Source organism: Carcharhinus amblyrhynchos, chromosome 7 (genome assembly GCF_965287045.1).
Source record: "Carcharhinus amblyrhynchos chromosome 7, sCarAmb.v2.hapA, whole genome shotgun sequence".
NCBI lineage: Eukaryota > Metazoa > Chordata > Chondrichthyes > Carcharhiniformes > Carcharhinidae > Carcharhinus > Carcharhinus amblyrhynchos.
Window position 1 is genome coordinate 61,442,706 of NC_137330.1, and position 18,980 is coordinate 61,461,685.

The following is an 18,980-nucleotide window of genomic DNA, read 5'->3' on the forward strand; positions in this document are numbered from 1 at the left end:
AGGTAAGCATTTGAGCATTGACAAAAAGTCACAGTAAATTTTAGCTCCAGTTATAGAGACTCAAGAAAGCTTTCTACAGAGACAATTATCAATTGAGTAATAGTGATGAATAGGAATGAATGAATCATAGCTTTAGCACAAAAGGACAACAGATGGCCCATTTCTTCAGTGCAGACCCTATGTGAGAGGTATTTACTTTAAACAGCCTTTCCGTATACTTCAATGATTTTACTATGTTTATTCAGTTTTGTCTTAAATACTGGTATTTTGTGTTAACTGCCCTTATAAACCCTTCCAAAACTATTCACTTTAAAAAGTAAATGCTGGAAATCTGAAATGACTGCAACGATGCTGCAGTTTAGTTGACAGTTAACAGTAAACATTATGGTTTTAATCCATCAACCGATCTTAAAATTAAAACAGGAAAATATAGGAAAAATTCAGCAAAAAAAGGCAACGCCTGTGGCAAAGAAGGTAAAGTTACCATTTCTGGTTGATGTTGTTTTGTCAGAACTGGGAACTATTACAAATGATTGGCTAGTGAGAGGAATTGGAGTCAGGGAAAAGGGGATAAGGAGAAAGGAAAATGAAATGCATGTGATTAGGTGGAAGACAAGTGGTGATTTACAGAAGTGTTAATGGCAGAAGATGAGGCAGTGCTGAGACAAAGTAGAAGAATGAAAGATTTATCTGAGACCCAAAGCACTTCACAGCAGAATAGCAGCAAGGAAAGGAAGCATCAAAAATCTGGCAAACTGGTGAAGTAACAGGCAAGAAAGAGAAGAGCAAGTCATGCCTCACAGTGCCAGGGACCTGGGTTCGCTTCAGGCCTTGGGTGGGTGTGTCTGTGGAGTTTGCATGCTCTTCCTGTATGTGTGGGTTTTCTCCAGGTGCTCCAGTTTCCTCCCACAGTTCAGATGCGCAAGTTTAGTGAATTTGTCATGCTAAATTACACTTCAGTGTCCAAAGATGTGTTGGTTGGGTGGATCAGCCATAGTAAATGCATGGGGTTACAGGGATGATGGGGAGGCTAAGTAAGATGCTCTTTTAGAGAGCCGGTGTAGGCATTGTAGGGATTCAATGATGATGTCAGGAGTGTAGACCCGCACCAGACAAGATGTAGTTAATGATTACTTGAGAATTATAGCTTGATTATAATGAATAAAACCAAATAATCTGAATTGAGCATTGTACATAATGTTTTAAAATGGGAATTTGAGGTTTTTAAAACATAGTTACAGTATTTGAATTGAAGAAGGTTGAATTAAGAGAACAATTAGACACTAATTTCTACAACACTGTTAAGATCTTCGGCCGAAATCTTTGTTTTCTGTTGAAACAAGGTGGATGAGAAAGTATAGAACCACAATTGATAAGAGAAATTCACTCACCATTTTGATGGCCTGGTATTCTAATCAACTGTGAACTAAGAGAGTTGTTTAGATAAGAGCTGTCCATCACAAAATATGTCTAGTGGGCAGGTCTGGAACATTGTTGCCATCCCATCTCAGTTTATCTGCTACTGAAACACACATCCATGTCCTGGATTTGACCGTTTCACAGCTCTTCTGGCCAGCCTCCCATTCTCTGTTCTCCTATGAACTTCCAATTTATCCAAGACAGCAGCTTATTCGCTATCCCTTTGTAAGTCACATTTACCTATGCCGCCTGACCTATTTTAAAAAATAAAGACATGCATTTATGTTGTGGTTTTCACAACTTCAGGGCATCAAAATGTTTTACAGCCAGCAATGTACATTTTAAGTCTAATCACAGTTGTATGTATACTTTCAATATCCTAATGCCTCAAATTTAAAATTCTAATTATTGTTCAAATCCCTTGATGGGTTTACAAGTCCCTATCTCTGTAACTAACCTGCTCCCCACCAGCACCCGTCTCAGCCCCATGCTTTACATAAGAACATAAGAAATAGGAGCAGGAGTAGGCCATCTAGCCCTTCGAGCCTGCCCCGCCATTCAATAAGATCATGGCTGATCTGTCGTGGCTCAGTTCCACATTCCCACCTTCTCCCCATAACCCTTAATCCCCTCGCTTATCAAAAACCCATCAACCCGCGTCTTAAAAATATTTAGCGAGACAGCCTCCACCACCTCAACGGGCAGAGAATTCCAGAGATTCACCACCCTTTGAGTGAAGAAGTTCTTCCTCAACTCCGTTCTAAACTGCCCCCCCTTTATCTTGAGGCTGTGCCCCCTAGTCTACTGTCCTTTCTGAGCGGGAAGAGCCTCTCCACCTCTATCCTATCCATCCCATTCATCATTGAACATTCTATTCTTATTACTCTGCTCACTTGCATATTACCTTATCTTTCATGGCAGTTCTTTCACTGCTTAGACCCTGCAATCTGGAACATCCTACCAAGGTCTTCCTTTCCTCCTTTAAGACTTTGCTGCATCCCATTCCTTTTGAAGCACACCTTTTCCACTAAGCTTCTAAATGGAATCCTTTTGTTGCAGTACCTATGCTGTGGCATATTTTTCTATGTTAAAAGTGCAATGTTACTGAATTTAGTTGTGTATTGTTACTAAATCAAGTAATCATTTTGCTTTTTACTGATTACCTACATAGACTTTTTTTAGGTTTACATTGAATTCCATTAGCATTTTTCAACAAAATATTGATCGGGTGTCTTGTTTAAGATTACAAGTTACTGGTAGCTAAATTTGAGATTTGGACATACACATATTTTGACTATATGTCCCTTTATTGTTCAGAAACTAAGAAATCCATTATTTGGTTAAGGATAACATGAGAATAAATGATAATCTTGTGTACTTTTGTTTGTTTTTCTTTTTCCACACATTCAATGACTAGGACGCTGCAGTCTTTTGCCAGTGGTGAATAATTCCGGTGCAATCTGTAATTCTTGGAAACTGGATCCAACAACACTTCGTTTTCCTTTGAGAGGACTCTTGCCTTATGACAAGGTAATTTGTGTGGCTGACTGCATTCAAGATCCCCATGCCTATCTTTAAAGATTCAGCAGGTAGAAAATTAGCTAACTTTCTTCAAAACCTTGGCCTGGATTTTACAGTCACCGATGAAAGAAGGGTAATCGCTGCTGGCCTTGAAGACAGCTGAGCTGAGAGACAAAGCAGTGTTTGCCCCACTTGACGTGCAGCTGATTGTAGTTTAGCTTAGTGGTGATTCCCAGCACCTTGCTGCAGTAATGTCGTCAAGCTGTCCAAACAATGAAGAATTCTTAGTTAGGACTCCAAGAAATGAAAAGCACTAATGGTCAAATCACCTAAAAAAAAAGTTTAAAAATATGTAATGATTAAGACATAACACATGGGGGCAAGGTAGAAGCTGGAATAAATGATAAGAGAGCTGAGAGAGGAAGCTCTCACCAGATCAATTGATTTCAGCTGTAGCAGGTAGGAGGAATATGCAGCTGAAGAATGCAGCCTGCGATAAAGCAATGAGAAACAGATTGCAATTTCAGGATTTCCACTTTAATCTGTGCTTAGCTAAATCCTATAGCTGCAGTCAGATGCAGAGGGGTATTAATAGCAAACTCTAATAGTTTGTTAACAAACATCCTGCAACTTCATATCCTTGTGAACATTTTGAAGATTCAAGGAACCACAAAATAGACTACTTTGCAGCAGCTTGTCCCTTTGTATCATGTCTTGAAAATAGAAGTGGGCATTTTTCTTCATTGATTTAAATGAACCATGTTTTGTTTCAGGCATGATGAGTTTGATAATCAGTAACTTAAATGACAAATTATTAAAGAAGGTTTGAAAAGGTATTCTATTGAATTTATTAAAAAAAAAATAAAAATTCTTACTGATTTCTAGATGCTTCTCTGAATTTCATTAGGACATCACCATTAGTTATATATCTGACTTTTTCACACACGTTTGTGAACTCACCTGTTTTGAAGAAGATAGGGGGAATGTTCTACCATCTACAACAAAAGTTATTGAATATTGCACAAGTAAAGAGCAATCATCTGAATTAGTTTATGTTGTGCTTCCATCGTTTGTGAACTCAACTCTTAATGCTATGTAATTTTTAACAAGCAGTGATGAATAGAAATTGTTTTGGGCACAAAAGTTAAAACAAAAATGCTTTTTATGTACGATGCTGTATCAGAAATTGGCAATGGCAAAATGATTCTAAAGGTTAAATCACAAATTGATTTATTTTTTAAAGTTAGAGAGGGCAATTCTCCAAAACAAAAATTCTAAGCTTCGACTTCATGTGAAAACTGGAGTAAATCATGTTCGTTTTTTCAGTGGAAGTTTAAAGAAGAATCTCCCATGCTCGGTGCACTGCAATTGCACTCATGCTGACAATTCAATGGACGGAGCCTATCCCCACAGGGGAGACCAACAGCATAGCGCTGAGTGAGCCACTGCGCATACGCCGATCTGTGAGTGCGAGATGGGTACGTGCGTAGTGGCCCCTGTCTGCAAGCCTCCCGATTGCTAGCCAGCTCGATCGCTTTCCTCCCTCCCCCGCTGATCCCAACTGCAGAGTGGCAACAGGGTCCCCCCAATTAGGCTCTGCCTGGAGGGTGCCTGCCTGGGCATTGGCACTTTACCTGTTGGACATTATCAGGGGCCCCAGGCTTGCACTGCCAAGGTGCCAATGCACATCCCCGCAACCTGACCATCTGGGGGGAGCCCCGATTGCCCCCCACTTCACTCCAGTGAAGACGGACCACCAATTCCCCGCAAGTAAGGAGCTATAGTAATCCCCACTGGAGTGAAATGCTCTTGGCAGTGGCAGCGCCAAAGATTTCAGTCCCGGGCCCATTCATTACCATTAACACAAATGCAATTGAAGGACTGCATATATATCCTATTTGCTAATGCAAGGAAAGCCTGCAGTCTGATTTTTATATCCTGAGATTTACAAGTTTTATTTTTGTACTTTAATATAGAATGTACCCACTGAATTGTTCAAGTGCTTTCGTGACTACTGTTTAAAAAAATTATATAATGTATATTGTACATTAATCTGTAATGAAGATCATGTATTTTCAACTGTAAATAGTGTGCTAAGGAGTATAATAGCTCATTTAGTTATACTAAGTTGTGGCACTTTAATATTTATGTTAACCTCAACTATACAAACATAATTTTTTTGGGAAATGTCTCAGACAATTGAGTCTTCGCTGAGCTACTCATAGTTTGTGTAAAAAGTATATATTTTTTCCTATCTGCAACAAAGTAGTATTCGTGTGAAATAGAAATTTAAATAAGCCTTAACTGTATCTTCATAACATGTATGTACAAATAATTTAGGATCAAAACATCAGAAAAATCTGTATAGTTTATTAAAATTCTTGTGTACACATGTGCTCCCTGACATTTTTCCCATTTATAATGGAAAATGTCTATAAATTCACCGTCGCTTAGAATCCCGACAGTGCAGGAAGAGGTCATTGGACCCACTGAGTCTGCACTGACAACAATCCCACCCAGATCCTATCCCTGTCACCCCATGTATTTGCCCTGCTCATCTCCCAAAGGGGCAGTTTTGCATGATCAATCCACCTAACTTGCACATCTTTGGACTGTGGAAGGAAATTGGAGCACCTGGAGGAAACTCCTACAAACAGGAAAAAAATGTGCAAACTTTATCCTTTTGATTGTGGTGTTGGCATTTGCATGTCATTTTTGCATTTCTCAGCTACCTAGATTGTATTGAGAGAAACTTACGTACACCATCTAATTGCACTTATCCATTTCCCAAATCAAAGTCTATTTTGTTACTTAACTCTAGTAATTATATGAAAATATATGCATTCTGAATAACTTTAAAATGGCAACTGGTGCCATTGTCCAATTTTTTAAAAAATTCAGTCATGGGACATGGGCATTGCTGCTTTTTATTGCCTGTCCAGCTTTCCTTGATAAGGTGATAGTGATAGGCTATCACCTTGATAAGGTGATAGCCTTCTTGAAACGCTGTAGTCCATGTGTTGTGGATTGACCTACAATGACATTAAGCAGGGAATTCCAGGATTTTGATCCAGCCACTGCAAAGGAACAGTGATATATTTCCAAGTCAGGATGGTGAGCGACTTGAAGGGAAACTTGCAGATGATGGTGGTTTTTCAATGTATCTGTTGCCATTGTCCTTCTGATGGAAGTGGTTGTGAGTTTGGAAGGTGCTGCCTAAGGATCTTTGGTAAATTATTATGTCTTGCAATGTCGCTCCTCCTACAAATATTGTTTGACCATAGGCAGCATTGTAGAAAATTGATTAGTACATGCCTTTTGTCAAGAAGCCTGCTTAGAGAATTGGTTTGAAGAATTAGGAAGTACTTTATTAAGAGACTTTAGGGGTATTTTGCGGATATTTAGAGTTGAAATGGTTTCAACATAGATATTCATCTGAAACAGTGCAAGGATCCTGTTTTCTGGTCTGGTTTGTGTGTTCCAAACCACAACATGGAAAGTGTGCAAGCTAGTGTTTTGGAAATGATGAATGTAGGGGTGATCCATAAATGAGCAATTCATTTAAAAAAAAAAGTTAGTGAATTTTGCATCATATTTTAAAACATGCATTAGCAGGATTATAATTGGAACATTCATTAAATTCCTGGATAGATTGTAGCCTGGTAACTGTCTAATATAATGCATTTAGTTGATTTTGCAGTTCTTAAAGAATCAGATGAGGATATTACAGAATTCCCTAAATTAGTAGTGGTTTGGTGAGGAGAGCAATATTTAACAAAATTAAATGCTATTTACAATTTCAAACCAATGAGATCATGTTCTGTTAACAGGCACTTCAGGAAGTTATTGGCGCAGATCAGATAGAGAAAGGTTTGTGTAAATTCAGTGCAAACCACTATTAGCAAACTTCAGCAGTGAATTTTCATCCTTGAGGCAGGCGGTGGGAATTGAGGAAATTTCCCAGCTTTGTGCACTTGCCAGGAGAAATTGTTTGCAACGGTGTAATTTTTGTTACTGGAGGTGGATGCCAACTTGAGACATGCTTATCACCCCCGGAAGTAGTGCAAAGGTAGCCTTAGACGGCCGATTGTCATTGACTAGTTAAAAGGCCTGCCTAGTTAGTCTGGTCCCCCTCACTCCATCCAACCCTGTCCCCTCCATCCATCCAGCTGCCCTCCCCGGCACTGTGCACATGTATCTTGCATGCTAACCTATATCCCTTCACCCGCTCTCAATGGCCTCTCATATGCTCCATGCCAACTTATGGTACTCCGCTGCCTGTTCATCCAGTGTACACTTGTACAGAATCATAGTAACAATGGCATGTGTAAAAAGCTTTACAAAACCAGTCATTCATTCATTGCTTAAAAAAGGCCTGCTTTTATTAAAGCCCTATAAAAATGTCAATCAGTCAGATCTTTAAAATATTAACAGAAACACCTTTGTGTGTTGTGTGTGAATAAACATTGAACAATTGGGAAGCAGTTCTAAGAGAAAAGCTGCCAATAAAGCAGTGATTTCACTTGGGTACAACTGTTTCAACAGACTTCTTAACGAGACTGGGTTTTTCCAAACAAGTTAAATATCACAATACTTTTTCTTTAGGGTGGAGTGTTATAAGCATTTGTTTTTAATTCACTCTTAAAATAGATTAAGTGAGCATCAAATCTGTTTTATTTCTCTTAGGATCTTTTTGACCCACAGACTGCTCTATTGAGATATGTTTTAGAACAACCGTACTCCAGGGATATGGTCTGCAATATGCTAGGTCTGAACAAGCAGGTACTGTATCTTACTGTATTTTACTTTGGACTTGACTTCTAAATATAGCTTGCACTGTTCTTTTTCTCTTTTCTGTTGCTATGGCTAAATAAGCAAACAAGTGTTCAGCAAAAATAGCCAGATTGTAAGTTAGCATTAGTTTAACTTATAATGGATTTTATTTTTGAGCTACTTGAAATTGGAAAAAAAGTTTTGAAATCTAGTTTGTATTGCCTTGTGGATGGGAATGATAAAATATTGTAAATACAGCATCTTGTGGAAAACAAACTGTAGAATTAATGTAAAGAAATACATGATTTGAGTTTTATTTACATTGCTTTAGCTATTAGGCCAGCCTCAAATTTTAGAACTTGTACGTTTTTGGTTTTTGTGGGGCTTGACCTGTCGGGGCAACCTGAGGCTGGCCTCATAGTCACTGTTATGTCTTTCTTTTTTTCTTCCTTTATTTTTGTTCTGTCCTGTCTTGTCCTGCCCATCCTACAATGCTCTAGACCTTGAACATTGCTCAGGTATGTTTACAATCTTACTGTTGTATTGTGACTAACGAGATGCTGACTGCTTGGTAGCAACTGATGCCATTTAGAGAATAAAGTAGATCTGCATGCTGGTTTACGTAGAGAATGCAGTGGTGTCTGTCGCTGTCTGCTACAGAATGTGTGATTGTTGCAATTCTTGCACCTAAGAATTTTACTGCTGTCATGGAGAAGTTGTTTAGCAAAATGTTCTGTTGTTGACCTGTGAAAAGTAGTTACACTGCATATTAAAGTAGAATCAACAGATGTGTTTAAAGTAGCTGTACTTTTGTTAGGGCTCATAAGGCATGCTTTCAAAGAAAATACAGTGTATTTTTTTAAGTTTCATGATCACAAATGGAAAGCATGCTAATTTTATATGTAGGTAGTAATAGAATGTAGGTTCTAAGAAACTTGAAAAAATCTTTTTTCATTAATTTGTTTACCAGAACACTTGTGGTTATGTTCCTTGTTGACCAAAGTTGAGACTTAAAAAACATACAAACAAACTTAGAGTTTCTGGACATGTAGATTTGGGGAAGAGGGGAAACCATTGCAGCGCTTGGCATCTTTTATTTTACGCTACATGCAAATTAGGTGCTTTCTGAAATATCTCATTGCAGTGTGTTTAGGTTAGCATTTCATGCTTTGTCAAGTTTCTTTTGCATAAGTAATCAGTCTTCTGTATTGAATGTTCATTTCTGTAATAAGTGTCTACTTTACAGCACAAACAGCGCTGTCCAGTTTTGGAAGACCAGCTTGTGGATTTAGTGGTTTATGCTATGGAACGCTCTGAGACAGAAGAAAAGTTTGATGATGGAGGCACCAGTCAGTTATTGTGGCAGCACCTCTCGAGTCAACTCATTTTCTTTGTCTTATTTCAATTTGCTAGTTTCCCACACATGGTGTTATCACTTCATCAGAAGGTATGTTTGGGATATGGAAATGCCAAGTTATAAATGTATATCATTTCAGATCTGCATTGGTGCTTAGGTTTTGTTCCCATGACTATCTAATGACAGTATAAATTGAATTGACACATTTTGTATCTTGCAATTTGTAAATTAATGGATTGCAAATCCATGTGGGAAATTATACCAAAATATATAATCTGGACAGATTCTGAACCTAGTTAATAAATGCAGCAAAACTCACTGCACAGATTGGAATCAGTTTAGAAGTTGCCATTTGCAAGTCTAGAAGAGATGCATGGAAGCTATTAACTGAAAGTAGTATTTAAATATGGTATCTGGAACTACAATAATAGGTATACAAGAGCTAATAATAGAGTAAGTATTTTAATGAAAGTTGGTTTATAAAAAGAAAGAGGCCCCTGGAAGAGATGGTGCAGGAAATTCCAGGGGTTCTATAACATGTACAGTGCCAGGTACCCAAGGAATCCGTTATTGTATTGAATGTATAGTATGAATCACTGAAAAATAGAAAGAACTTAAGGGTCGGGTTTGAAAATACAGCAAAACTATTGTAATTGTGGGCCAAATTCTAGGCCAGATTAAGACCAGCATTTGTAGTCAAAATGGAGAGTTTCTTCAAATCCACCCTCCTTTAATTGGTGCGCCCGATTTTAACCTTGTGCAAGAAAACTAATATTGAATGATTTAAAATCACACCAGTATGTTGCACGTCCAACAAGCAGGAAGATAATGTTTACTCTAATTCTGAGTATAAAAGTATGGCATTTAAGTGACTTTTTTATTGGTGTGTGGTAGGAAAATAGGGACCAGAAGTCTAATATAAAACTGTTAGACTGGAGACCAACCAATTCAGTATCCAAATTATAGGATGTTTCATTTACAAGATTAAAATATTCTAACTCCAACATTAAGGCCATGAGATTTCAAATGACATATGCAACAAAAATGAAGCTTAAACATTGCTAATGTTTATTTAATGTAGAGATAATAGATATTGTGAGGTCATGCAGAAGAAACAAATGAGAAGAATGAAAGTTATTGAAAGGAAACTATGGGAAATATTGAAAGATAGAAGAGTATGAAAGCAGTGTAGTTGTTTTATGAGCACATAAGTGGAAAAAAAATCAAACAGCAAGGTGGCTATTTAGACACTTAAACCACTTCATATTTGAGAGTGATGGATTGGCAAAGATTCTTAAGTAATTTGCCCCAGCTTTATAAAGGAATATGAAAATAGGAGTATCAAAGTGGTATGTAGAAGGACCACAATTTAAGATAAATATTAAAATGGATGTATTATTTAAAATATTAGTTGCCTAAATTGCAAAAGTTACTGTCTTCACTTATTGTTTATAAAAATACTGAGTGAGATTGGAAAGCAGTTATACTCATTATAATTTTATTGAAAATCTTTGAAAATTGATTGTGGCAAAAGATTGGGATTTAGCAAAATTAATATCAGTTGAAAAAAACCATGGAGATATAAGCTACATGACAAATTGAAAAATATGGGTTGATTGGTGATGTTGATCTTAGGTTTGTGAGAAAACAAGATATGCTTGAGTAATCTGACTTTTCTTTTGAAGAAATCACAACATAATGAGGAGCAAGGAATTTTTGACAACATTGGACATCACTTAAAAACACACATTATGAAAATGATAATTGCAGGAATATGTTCCCTTGCCCTAAAAGGTAAATTAATTAACATTGGGGAGATCAGAGATCCGGGCTACAACTAGATATTTACGAATTGTAGTTAGGTTGAGAAAGGAAGGAAAGAAGCAAATTGCTCCTCGGTTTCTTACTCAGGGTGCTGAATTTTTTTTTGAAAAGTGGCATTTTGTTAGTTCAATTATTGAGTGAATTTTTGGGGCATCCCATTGTTGGAAGGATGTTTAAACATGGAAGAAATACCGCAAAGATTCACTGCCACGTTTGTGATGGGTGACCTGTAATTTGTGTTGTTCAGCTACCTCCAGCATGATCATTGCTCTTGTTCTGCCACTTAATGGCAACCAATAAACCCTCTTTTCCATAAAACTACCTAAAATTGGCTCACTTCCTCGCCCTGTCCATCCTCATTTTAGGCACTCAGTATAACAAAATCTGTGGTGTCTCTCATTATTCCTTTTTTTTTAAAAGTATTGCTGTTGAAATCCTCCTTTCCACCACACAATTATTTGTTGTTTGCAATGCTAAGCGTATCTTTTGTAACTTTGTTATCTTTGTCTTGTAGCTGGCAGGCCGAGGCCTAATAAAAGGGCGAGACCATCTGATGTGGGTTTTATTGCAGTTCATCTCTGGCAGTATCCAAAAGAATGCACTAGCTGATTTCCTCCCTGTGATGAAGCTGTTCGATCTACTGTACCCAGAGAAAGAAGTAGGATTTATACATCAAATCATTATGCTGCAATTATTTTGGAGCTCAAGGAAGTGTGTTCCAGATTTTAATATGCTTATTTTTCTTTGTTTTTAGTGCATTCCTGTACCTGACATTAGCAAACCACAGTCTACTCATGCTTTTGCTATGACTTGTATTTGGATCCATCTCAACAGGAAGGCACAAAATGATAACTCCAAACTGCAGATACCCATCCCTCACTCTCTCAAACTCCATCATGAGTAAGCTGTTAAATAAATGTAAAGTTTAAGAGTCAACATGTTTGTGAATAGCTCGAGGGTAATGTCCCTGATTTTCAAACTAGTGCAGTAGGAAATGTGCCTTTCTGCAATTAACTTTGCAGGCAGGTGAGGTTCTCTGGCTTTGCTGCTTGTGATGATCAGTAGAAAATAGAATTAAAATTAGTGGGTTTTTTGCACTTACATTGCTGCATGTATTGTAAAACAATTCATCCATGCTTAAGCCTTCATAACCTAAAAGATCCTTTTGATTTGAAAGGCAAAGGTGAATAAAGTTAAAATATTAATATGCTCTGAAAAAGTAAACCCCTTTTCTCATCACCATTCCTGGAGAGAAATATCTCGTAAGTGCATAATGTAAGACTTGAGTAGTGAAAGTAAATACATTTAGCGGAAGTAATTTCCTGAAAGACAAAAAGACTAATTTCTTCTGAAAAACAGCTCACAATATAAGTAAAAGGCTAACATTGACTTTATTAATCATAAATGAAGCAGAATTATTAACTTTGCTCTCTAATCATTTTCAATACAGATTTTTACAGCAAAGTTTGAGAAATAAAAGTCTACAGATGAACGATTACAAGATTGCCTTGCTGTGTAATGCATATTCTACTAATTCTGAATGTTTTACATTACCTATGGGAGTATTGGTTGAAACAATTTATGGGAACGGAAGCTTGAGGATATCTCTTCCTGGAACAAACTGCACGGCTTCAGGATCTATTACCCCTCTGCCAATGAACTTGTTAGATTCACTAACAGTTCATGCCAAAATGAGGTAGCGCTGGTATTTAATCATGCTGAATTATTGTGGTAGAATAATGTTTTTGTGAATCTGTATGTTATTAACATTATCATTACTCATTCGCCAAGTAGATAACAAAATACCTTCAAATGAAAGGAAGGAACAGTTTTCAAAATAGACTTGCATCTTTTGATTACTGATTTATAGCATTATGCTTGGTACAAATAAATATTAGTGATAGACACAAATAACTACTTGGCATACATTGTAGTAATGTTCTGCTCAGGGACTATGTAGGGCACCATATTTGTCCCGTTAAGAATTAATTTAGTCTGTGCAGAAGTCACAGTTCCCTGAATGCTATAAATAAATATGTTCCTTTGGCTCAAAAGCCATTGGTTTAGCTTTTAGATTTTCGTAAGACTATTTGTACATTTTGGCAATAATGTCACAATCACATAAGTAGAATTAGCTTTTAGTTTACAAACTGAAACTTTCTGAAATTGCAACAATATGACTATAGCCAATAATTGAAGCATATTAACATTGTATTTATATTGTATTGCTTGAATGCTTATTGATTTAAATATTCTGTGTTTCAGCCTCATTCACAGTATAGCTACAAGGGTGATCAAACTAGCCCATGCAAAATCAAGCCTAGCATTGGCCCCTGCTCTGGTAGAAACTTACAGTCGCCTCTTAGTTTATATGGAGATTGAATCCCTTGGAATTAAAGGTTTTATCAGTAAGTGTACAACGCTGGGATTGATCTGTGAAAAATCAGCACACAATGTTATTTCATTTCCCTTTACAGGAATGTAGGAACAGGAGTTGGCCATTCAACCCATCGAGCCCGTTCTGTCATTCAATGAGATCATGGCTGATCTGTAGCCCAACTCAGTATATCTTTGGCCTGTATCCCTTAATATCTTTGCTTAACTACAAAAAAATCTATCTCAAATTTAAAGATAACAACTGATCTAGCATCAACTGCCATTTGGGGAAGAGTGTTCCAAACTTCTACCACCCTTTGTGTGTAAAAGTACTTCCAAACATCTCTATTTTTTAGATTCTGTTCCACAGTTCTAAAATCTCTAACCAGTGGAGGTTTATCTACCCTGTCTTTTCCTGTTTGTATCTTGAAGACTTTGATCAGATCACCCATAACCTTTTAAATTCTAGAGAAAATGGGTCTAATTTGTATAATCCCTCCTCATTATTAAACCTCTGAAGTCTGGATATCATTCTTGTGAACCTGTGCTGCACTCTCTCCGGGATGCCCAGATCTGCTCTTAGTACTCTTAAGTGGGGTCTAACCAGAGTTTTATATAGCTTTAGCATAACCTCTGCATTCTTACGATCCGTTCTTTTGTTCCATCAGTCGTCTTGATTATTTTCTGTTCATGGCACCTGAATCCCTAAGTCACTTTGGATATTACTGTATTTAACCATACAATCTATCATACCCCATCTAAAATGTACTCTGATCCATCCTTTTTCAGTCCAAAATGAATAACCTCACACTTTGGTTGAAACTGTTGGAGTTGGATTTCAATCTTTCACCTCGTCTAACCATATCCCTTTGTAATTTTATGCTAACATCTGCACTCTCCACCATGCCGCTTAACATTGTGTGAGGTTTAATTTATGATGGATATATTTCTAAAGATTTTGTTATTGAGTTGAAAAATTAAAAATTGTAATTTGATACAGTAGAACTGAAAGAATACTCCAGACTTTTAGGATACTTGTTAAATTTCTGAACATTACTGATTAACTTTGCTTATTTAAATTGGACCTTGTGAATAGTAAATTCTGGGAATTGGCGGCACACGCTAACTTTGCTGTGGTTTCCTATGTCAAATCAATGGAAATAAATTTGGTTCTCCTTTCTGTCTCTCACTGTGCCTTCTGGCAACCTTCCTTCTCATCAGATAGTTTACTATATCAAAATACAATTTGTGCCTTGTTGTTCAACTGCATTGAGCCTGCTGTGGTTCTGGAGTCTGACTCTGGCATGGCAGTTTTTACTGCGTTTGCTGCAAAGGAAGATAGTGGTCTGAGAAGATGCATGATTCAATACCCTCTCTTTTCACTGGGCCCTTCTCAGTCAGCTGGCCTTTCATTTCTGCTCACCTCTTCTATTGCCTTTCCAAATAGTCAGCCTCTAGAAGTCACAACTGTCAACGACTGTCTCACAGTTGTCTTTGTCATTACCGTTATCTTCATATATCCCCTGCAAGTATCCTTGCAGTAGTCATGCATGAGGTTGTGACCCAGTGGCCAATTCACAGTAGTCAAGGCCTTTGGGTAAATGGTCATCATCCCTCTGAATGTGACCAAACCAGCACAGATGTAGTTGACTGAGCAATGAGTGTATTCTGATGAACTAGCTAATTTCAGGACCTCTGAGTTGGTGACCTTGTCTAGCTAAGGTTGAGGATGTATCTGAGCCAGCGAATGTGGAAACTACTCAGCCTAGCATTCACTGTTCAGCTTTCACTGCCACAGACGAGTGTGCTGAAGACAGAGACTTGGTCGACTCTGTTTGGTATTCTGAGCTGGGTTGCTGTTGTTTCACACTACCAGCCTGTTCATAGCAACTGCAGCTTTTGTTATGCATGTGTTTATGTTAGCATTCGGTGACAATTTGGTGATTGTGTAGCCTAGTTATGTGAAGCTGTCAACACCTCCAGTTTCACGTTACTATAGTGGCATCTATCAGCTTGGGAATGAGTTGGGCCATGACGCTTGTCATCACGATGGTCAAACCAAACTCTTTACAGGCAAGAGAGTGTCTGTCCACTTGCAGCTGCAGGGTTCTTTGGTGTGACATGTTAGTACAGCATTGTTAACATAGAGCACTCTAATGAGGACTTGATACACTTTTGTCTTGGATCTCAGGTGAGTAAAGCTGAACAACTGTCTATCAGTTCTGGTATGTAAGTCCTGTGAGAAGTCTCACAGCACTAGATTAAAGTCCAAAAAGATTATTTGGAATCATGCACTTTTGGAGCACTTCTCCTTCATTAGTTGATTCCAAATAAACCTGTTGGACTTTAACCTGACGCTTCTTACTGTGCCCCCACTGCAGTCCAAAGTCAGCATCTCCACATCACGGTATGCAAGTAGACATTACCTGTCGATGACCTGAAGACATGTGACAGGGACACAGAGAAGAATATTCTATAGAGTGTTGGAGGTTTTAAAAAAACGCAACATCTCACTCACTCAATGCACCCACATTGTCGCTTGCATAAAGACTGGATGCAGATGAAGCAAAAAAACCGATTACAATATACAGTTGTCTCAATCTTTTTCAAGACAAGCCTGTAATTACCTAGCCATGCATTGGAACATGGCACTGGAAACTCTTAAATAAAAACAGAAAATATTCTTTTGCTCAGGTGAGCAAAGCTGAACAGCATTCCATGAGTTCCCAGTAAGTCTTGCCTACATCTGTGGCGAGAGACATGGAGTTGATGTTTCAAGTTGGTAATCTTTTTTCAGAATCACAATTGAGAGTCTGGAAATGTCACTGCTATTAGTTTCTCATCAGATGTCAAGTTGAACTATTTTGTTCAAGGCAGATGAAAGGCAATGTTAAATCTACATGTGATCTTGTGTCTAAATGCTTACTGCTGACTAAGGAAAATGATGAATGATTTAACCCAATTTGGAGTATTGTCTATGACACAGTGAACTTCTAGAAATTGTGTTTAATTCTCATCTAGCTTGGCAGAATTTACTCATAGGGGAGTTCAAGATTGATTGATCGATCTACAGAGATGTAAAAAATTGGATTTGTAGAATAGGGATTATCCTTCCAAGACTACTTGTAGATGCGCTGAAAATGCTTCATACTGATAAAATTCCCAAAATCAAATTGATATTTGCTGGCAATTATGTTTTACTACATTTCTCTATTGTAAAATAGTACTGCTCTTAGGAGTAGATTTATAGATCTCATCTTTTAGCTGTGTTCTTTTTGTAATTGAAAAGGATGAAATTTCCAAAGTAGCATTCCTTTGAAGAATGCTCCTTAGATACTATGGGCAGGTTTAGCTCCTTTGAAATACAGTCCTGAAAGAAGCTAACATAAATTTCATGTTTGTACACAAGACAGACTAAATGTTTTATTTCTTTTTAGGCCAGCTTTTACCAAATGTTTTCAAGTCGCATGCTTGGGGGATCCTACACACACTGCTGGAGATGTTCAGCTATCGCATGCATCATATCCAGCCTCACTACAGAGTACAGCTGTTAAGTCATCTTCATTCGCTGGCAGCTGTACCACAGACCAATCAAAACCAACTTCACCTGTGGTAGGCGTATAAAACTGGCTTCATATTTCAATGCGTTTGACTTTAAATGGGAACAGTAGTGTGGTAACAGGTGACAATCTTGGAATGTTCCGAAACGTGACTTCACTGGACTGGAGTTATCTTTGAGCAATAGAAGTTACGGCACAGATATTAAACCTTAACAGTGCAACCTCATCCTCTGGAACTATCTGAAATCCACATAATTGACTTTTCCCAGATTTCTTAAATTGTCTTTCAAATACCTATTCCATTGCCATCCATGTACCTCAGTAAAAATTTGTGATAAAATATTCTAAATTCAAGTAACTGTTTGAAGCTTTGTCTGCCTTTCTTCTATGATTGTTCTGAGTGTATGTTCCCTTGTAACTGATTCACCAATCAGTGGAAACGGCCTTTTACCATTATATCATAACTGTGAAAACCCCTTTAATCCTTACAGACAAACTTATCACATTCTTAAGATGTTTATAAATATTCTGAACAAAGTGCCAGTTTTTCAGTATAAAATCTTGCTTGCTTGTCTCCTGGGTCCCTTATTGAATGGGAATACTTGAGTATAATTGGGAAAATTTATTCATAGTGTTGCCTTGAATCTTAAAGTAGACTAGGCTGGCAATCTTTGTTCCACATTGACTACTTACTCCTGCTCAGATCATCATTCGACAAGAACAATCTGCACTGTGTTTAATGTTTTTTAAATTATGAAAACATCCAAAGGCTGTAACCTCAATAATGGAACAGACAGAAGAAAAAGCAAGGGATATTGGGAGGAATACAAAACAATAAAAGATATACCAAGATGTTCAGGGCAGTAGTGTTTGTTGTTGTTAAGTGGTTAATATGGCAGCCAATTTATTCCAAGAAAGTTTCCACAACATCAAATGTGCTATTTTATTAAAACATTTAGATAGATGGTTAGATGTTGGTTAGAATGCTGCAGAGTGTCCTTACAGTTTAAATAGCTTCAGGAACTGTTTACATCTACTTGAACAATCGCTAGGGACTCTATTTAACACCTCATCTAGAAAAACAGCACTTCTGACAATGCACCACTCCTTCAGTACTGCAAAGAAATATCAGATTTGATGTCTGAATACTGAAGTTTGGCTTTAACCCCCGACATGAACTGGGCCCTCCATTGACCCAGGCTGACTAATTTAGGTTTGGAAGCATTTGCAGAGACAAGGTTGAGCAAACAAATGGCTAGATTGGTACATCAGAATGAACTTAATGCAGCAGGTATTTAACTGCAGCAGTCAATCATCCATTAACCCTGTATTAGCTCAGTTCTTCAGAAATCTCATTGAATTGGAGCCAAGCATGTGAAATGATATATTGTTAGCTACAATTATCAATGTAATTAGATGCAATGGTCATCAGGCTTAGTTTTGTGCGACAGACAGTGATGGTGGTGATCAATGAGTATAGTTCATAAACCTCAACACAGATTTAAGATCGCTGATGTGGCCTTTGCCCTGGCTTGATTTTTGTTACTGGATTTTTCAATAATTCTATCAATAAATTTTGGAAAAATCTTGAACATAACCTTAACTAATTTGATTGTCTTTGACCATTTAGTGTTGAAAGCACAGCTCTCCGACTGATTACAGCATTGGGCAGTTCAGAGGTCCAGCCCCAATTCACACGGTTTCTTAGTGACCCCAAAACAGTTCTTTCTGCTGAGTCTGAGGAACTGAACAGAGCTCTAATTCTAACTCTAGCTAGAGCAACACATGTAACTGGTAAGTATTAATTTGAAGTGCAATTGTGCTACAACTGCATTGAATTGAGAATGTGTTTATTTTGAATCCAGTATTCATATCAATTAACAACTTGCCTATCGCCTTGGTTCAGGAATTATTTTTGCATTTGTGTTTGAATATTGGCAAGATTGGATCTTTTTTTTGCTCGTTGCTAGATGCCCTCAGATTACGGTGGGTCTTCTTGACACTGGTTCTAGTGATAGTGTTTTATTAAATACTAATTCATTGGACCATTTCAGAGAGAATCAATAGTTGGACATCTGGTGTGAGCATGGACTAATGTATAGATTGGATAGGGATGCCAGATAATGTTCACTCAGGATAATTAGTGAACT

At 37.6% G+C, this 18,980-nt stretch overlaps 1 protein-coding gene across 4 annotated transcripts in view; it reads left to right on the forward strand.

The window, feature by feature from the left end:
* The window catches only part of med23 (mediator complex subunit 23), a 98,023-nt gene that overhangs the window by 26,372 nt on the left and 52,671 nt on the right, over positions 1-18,980 (forward strand). For 3 of the 4 annotated variants that reach the window (XM_080192435.1, XM_080192436.1, XM_080192438.1), the window contains 10 exons: positions 2,837-2,949; positions 7,627-7,722; positions 8,214-8,231; positions 8,960-9,160; positions 11,409-11,552; positions 11,649-11,794; positions 12,345-12,590; positions 13,160-13,302; positions 16,708-16,882; positions 18,461-18,624. In XM_080192435.1, coding sequence (XP_080048561.1) covers positions 2,837-2,949; positions 7,627-7,722; positions 8,214-8,231; positions 8,960-9,160; positions 11,409-11,552; positions 11,649-11,794; positions 12,345-12,590; positions 13,160-13,302; positions 16,708-16,882; positions 18,461-18,624 — 1,446 coding nt within the window. The remainder of the gene's footprint in view (positions 1-2,836; positions 2,950-7,626; positions 7,723-8,213; positions 8,232-8,959; positions 9,161-11,408; positions 11,553-11,648; positions 11,795-12,344; positions 12,591-13,159; positions 13,303-16,707; positions 16,883-18,460; positions 18,625-18,980) is intronic. The other variant, XM_080192437.1, reaches the window with a different exon arrangement.